At 47.8% G+C, this 5,332-nt stretch overlaps 1 protein-coding gene across 1 annotated transcript in view; it reads right to left on the minus strand.

The window, feature by feature from the left end:
• LOC107105579 (myomesin-3-like) overlaps positions 1-5,332 on the minus strand; it is a gene marked incomplete at its 3' end in the record, with an annotated part of 70,685 nt that overhangs the window by 12,842 nt on the left and 52,511 nt on the right. Inside the window, exon 19 of the mRNA XM_015405575.1 lies at positions 1,331-1,457. Coding sequence (XP_015261061.1) covers positions 1,331-1,457 — 127 coding nt within the window. The remainder of the gene's footprint in view (positions 1-1,330; positions 1,458-5,332) is intronic.

Genomic DNA, 5,332 nt, shown 5'->3' on the forward strand with positions numbered 1-5,332 from the left:
GGAGATTGGCTACCCCTGTGCCTGTCCTTTTAAAGAAAGCAGATCTGGACAATGTACCTTGTAGTCCAAAAGCTCAAACATGTTATGGTGCCCAATAGAAGCCCCCGAACCCCTCTACCAAGCTCTTCTCCCTTTTGAGAGGGAAGACTGGATGGACTTTTCTGCTTTCCAAACCCTAACTGATATGTACATGTTAAATAATTTGGAATAATGTGGTGCAGTGGGAGGAAGACGAAGAAGAGGAGGAGGAGGAGGAGGAAGAGAAGGAAATTGGATTTATACCCTGCCCTTCACTACCTGAAGGAGTCTTACAGAGGCTTATGATCTCATTTCCCTTCCCCTCCTCACAACAGATACCCTGTGAGGTAGGTGGGGCTGAGAGAGCTCTCTTGAGAACTGCCCTTGAGAGAACAGCTCTGAAAGAACTTATGACTGACCCAGGATCACACCAGCAGCTGCATGTGAAGGAGTAGGGAATCAAACCCGGTTCTCCCAGATTAGAGTCTGCGCTCTTAAACACTACACCAAACTGGCTCTCCAGTTAGAATGTTGAACACACTTTGAATACACATGAAACTGCCTTATACTGGCATGATATTTCTGTATCGGCTGTTAAATGCTGCATGAGAATTACTTTGGTTTGGACAATTCTGGGGAACAAATGTTAAACATGCAGCAGTCAGCAGGCACTGGAGAGATGACTTTTTAATATTCTTCAGTGTCATAGTTCTGGTAAATTTCTCATAATGTTGAACTGAGTCTATAATGGTACCTGACTTGGGTCCCAGATATCTGGGAGAAAGGCAGGCTGATAAATTATAAACAAACAAAACAAATAACTATAGGGCAGGGAAGATTCCCACTCCCCAACCTAGGCTACTTTTCCAGTTGCTTCTGCTTAAGAAAAGGTAAGCAATGAGCCCCATTTATTTCTTCTTTTCCCAGGGCCCACTGGGGTCTTGCCTGGGACCGTTTCCCAAATTGTCCTGGTTTCCATATCACCCTGGACCATCTTCCCTTGTTACTGGCCAGATGTTACTGGCCAGATAAGGTTCTTCCCTCTGCCACTGGAACAAAATTGCTGCACCCTTGCAAAAGGACATCCTAAGCAACAAGTGCCCAGGCTTGGCTCCCAAGCCACACTTCCACTTGCGCCGCGCCCTTCTCACATGGCCACGGCTGTCCTCTGTGGCCGAATGCGTTCCTCAGCACTAGGAGCTTCCCTCTGTGCACAACCAGTGTCTTTCACTGTGCCAAAAAGCACCTAGTGCCAGAGACGATTGACTTTTAACTGGCCGTGCAGGGCCTTATCTGTCCATGGTATACTTACCTGGCTCTGGCATAGTCCACTCCTCACATTTGAAAAGGTCACTGGGTTCTGAGACTTTCCCAACTCCAACCACATTCATTGCATAACCGCGGAACTCATAGAAATGCCCTTCGTCCAGGTTGGTGACCTAAAGAACAAAAAGAGAGAGGTGGCATTTCCAGATATAGGTCTAGGGCTGCGATCGTATGCACAATTAAACCCGACACAGGTGCGAATGCCGGGTGGATTTAAAGGGCACAATCGGACAACAACATCTGGGAAGTGCCCCGCGGCCATCAGCAACCCGTTCTGCTCTACCGCAGAAATGGAGTTAAAAGACACAGGGGGAAATCCGGTCGTAAATGGGTTGCGACGGGCCACGGACGGACTTTCCTGTGTCTGATCGCTCCAGCGCGCTGTCATGGCATCGGGATGGTCTGATCAGGCCATCCTGACTCTGTGCTGTTGTCCCCCCCCTTCGCAGTATGCGCATCATTGCAGACTCCATAGGGAGCCCTCGGTGCGGAGGTGCAATTCATCGATCCCTCTGTTAAGGGTATGGGGAAAAACAGCAAAAACACAAAAAACAACTCACCCACAGTTAAGAACATAAGAACATAAGAGACGCCAATGTTGGATCAGGCCGAAGGCCCCTCCAGTCCAACACTCTGTGTCACACAGTGGCCAGAAATACCAGGTGCCATCAGGAGGTCCACCAGTGGGGCCAGGACATTAGAAGCCCTCCCACTGTTGCATCTCATCACACACTGACAGACTGTGCCTGCAGCTTCAAAGGGAGGTGTGATCATGCAACTGCGGGTCAAATTCCTTTGGAGGAAATAGCCTCGCTTCCCTCCTGTTTTTTTCTGGGTCATGTGACCGCAACCTAGCAGAGGAATCCAGAGTTGGAGTTACAGCCTTTTAACACCACTGATTTCAATCCTAAGTACAGCTACACCCTTCCAAGCCCATTGAAGGCTCTCACTCTGCTTAGGGTTGACCTAAGTGGAGGCACCTCATTCTCAGAGGCATGTTCTGCTCTGCAAGCTGCAATGTGGTGAAAGGTGCGAATAGCCACCAAGGGATAACAATTATTGCTGCAAAGGATTTGCGTCCTTTTGAAATGAATGCAAGAAAAGAGTGCTACAAGGAACAAGTGACACATTTCCCCCAGAGCAACCTTGGAAACCAGACCATTATTTTTAAATCATTAAAAAAAAAAATCTATTTCCTTTAAGAGTGAAATTGACTACACCAGAAGCCACTTGTTAGCTGGGCTCGTCTATTTTACCACTCTGCTGACTTCTAAAGAACTTGAAGTAAAGCTGCTGCAGTTTGGAAATAGGAAAACGGAGTCAACGGGTCCCCTATGAGGATATCTCACAGGCCATTGCTATGCTTAGTAATTATGCTACCAGTGCTGGATCGGGGTAGCATTGTGGTAGTGGGGAGGAGGAAGTGATTTCTTGCTTGATAACCACAGAATGACAAAAGCCAAAGCTACAAGTGAGGAAATGAGCTGGCTGCTTCCTGTCTCTATCTCCTGGAAGCCAAAATGCAAACAGAAGAGGACTTGAGTCCAGTAGCACCTCCGTGAACAATAAGATTTTGGGGGTAGAAGCTTTCAAGAGTCAAAGCTCCCTTCATCAGATGCAACAAAATAGTGACCTGTAATGCAGCGATGTGCAGGGGACATTTCCTGCGGGAGCGCACAGGAGTGGAGCTCCGGCAGTAAGGAGCTCAGGGGGCGGGCACCCTGCAGAGGCCCCCCCCTGGCCCTCCTTCAGATACAAGCTCTCCCTCCTCTGTGAGGGCAGATCTGCACGTTCCCCCCCCCCCCTAGCTAGCAATCCAAAACAGTCCAGTGGAGCCTGAGCGGTGGGTGTTGCCTTCTGACACACTTCCGGTGATGTCAGGGGGTGTGGCATATGCTAATAAGTTATGCTAATAAATTATGCTAATGAGTTCCTGCACCTCTTTTTCTACGAAATGACCCCTGGCGATGTGTAAATGCAGACAGAGGCTATAGTGCTGTGTAACGCAGACAGGGGCTGCATCCACATAGCAATGATTTTCTGTGTTCCTTCAGTTACCACTGTGAATGCAGAGGCATTTGCAGTGGCAATAGAGTGTCCACATGGAAGTTTTCCCAGAATTCTGATTGCCCCAGTTCCACATAGCTAGTAATACCCCTTACTACCACTGGAGGGATTTTCGGGCCTTAAAAAAACTGATAACTGACACCTCAGTATTGCATTGTTGTTCAGTTGCACAGTCGAGTCCGACTCTTCGCGACCCCATGGACCACATCATGCCAGGCCCTCCTGACTTCCGTCGTGCTCCGGAGTTTGCTTAATTTCATGTTCGTTGCCTCGATTACACTGTCTAATCATCTCATCCTTTGCTGTCCCCTTCTTCTTTGGCCTTCAGTCTTTCCCAGCATCAGGATCTTCTCCAGTGAGCGCTCCCTTCTCATTTGGTGGCGAAAGTATTTGAGCTTCATCTTCAGTATCTGGCCTTCCAGGGAACAGTCAGGGTTGATTTCTTTTAGGATTGCCTGATTTGATCTTCTTGCAGTCCAGGGGACTCTCAAGAGTCTTCTCCAGCACCATAATTCAAAAAAAAGAATCTATTCTTCAGCGCTTGGCCTTTCTTATAGTCCAACTCTTGCAGCCATACAGTACTACTGGGAATACCATTGCTTTGACCATACTTTTGTTGGCAGGGTGATGTCTCTACTTTTTATTATGCTGTCAAGGTTTGCCATCGCTTTCCTCTCAAGGAGCAGGCGTCTTTTAATTTCATGGCTGCAATCACCATCTGCAGTGATCTTGGATCCCAGGAACGTGAAGTCTGTCACTGCTTCCACGACTTCTCCTTCTGTTTGCCAAGGAATGATGGAGGTCGGATGCCATAATCTTAGTTTTTTGGATGTTGAGTTTCAAGCCAACCTTTGCACTGTCCTCTTTTACCCTGAGCAAGAGGCTCTTTAGGTCCTCTTCACTTTCTGCCATTAGAGTGGTGCAGCAGGAGACAGGATTTAGGGAGGCAAAGAGAAACATCCATACAACGAGTGAGAAAGGAAACTGCTTTATTGACGTCAGATCCAGCTGCACAGAGCGCTCAAAAAGGCTGGGCCCCGGACACAGAAAGAACAATGGTTTTATACAGTTCAGTTACGTACACACCTCCTTATCTTGGTCAGCCCAGGGTGTTTCGTTACTTCTGCTGAGCTGCCTGCACACTGGGATTTTGCACCTTGTCCCTAACTGCTCTCGTTCACCCCCTGCTGCTTTGCTGGGGGAACACTCTTTAACCGGAGAGGCACAGAGAATCAGGGACAGCGTCTTCTCCTCCCTGCTTCACTCCCCCCTTTCAGTCTCGCGCAAGTCCTGGAGCCTGCGTGTCAGACTGACTTGGCTTCATATACTTGTTCCTTCGGTGCAATAACAACATACCATCAGCGTCCCCTCGTGGTTGAGAACGAATCAAGGTTTTACAATAACAAGTACAGATGGGCGGACACTGCATCCCACAAAGTACAACAAAAAATACAACCACCAGGAGTAAACCTATTTGCACAACAGTATGGAGCCATCCTCCCGTCCTCCTTGCTGTTCTCTGGAAATCTGCATTCAGTTGGGTAAATCTTTCCTTTTCGGCTTTGCCTTTCGCTTTCCTTCTTTCCTCTGCTATTTGTAAAGCCTCATCAGACAGCCACTTTGCTTTCCTGCATTTCTTTTTCTTTGGGATGGTGGTGATTGCTGCCTCCTGTACAATGTCACGAACCTCTGTCCATAGTTCTTTAGGCACTCTATCTATCAAATCCAGACCCTTAAACCTATTCTTCACCTCCACTGTATGTTTATCAGGGATCTGATCTAGGTCAAATCTGAATGGCCTAGTGGTTTTCCCAACTTTCTTCAGTTGAAGTCTGAATTTTGCAACGAGTAGCTCATGATCTGAGCCACAGTCAGTTCCAGGTCTTGTTTTTACTGACTGTATAGAGCTTCTCCATCTTTG

The sequence above is a fragment of the Gekko japonicus genome, unplaced genomic scaffold (genome assembly GCF_001447785.1).
Source record: "Gekko japonicus isolate JY-2015 unplaced genomic scaffold, Gekko_japonicus_V1.1 scaffold2863, whole genome shotgun sequence".
In the NCBI taxonomy this organism is placed as follows: Eukaryota; Metazoa; Chordata; class Lepidosauria; order Squamata; family Gekkonidae; genus Gekko; species Gekko japonicus.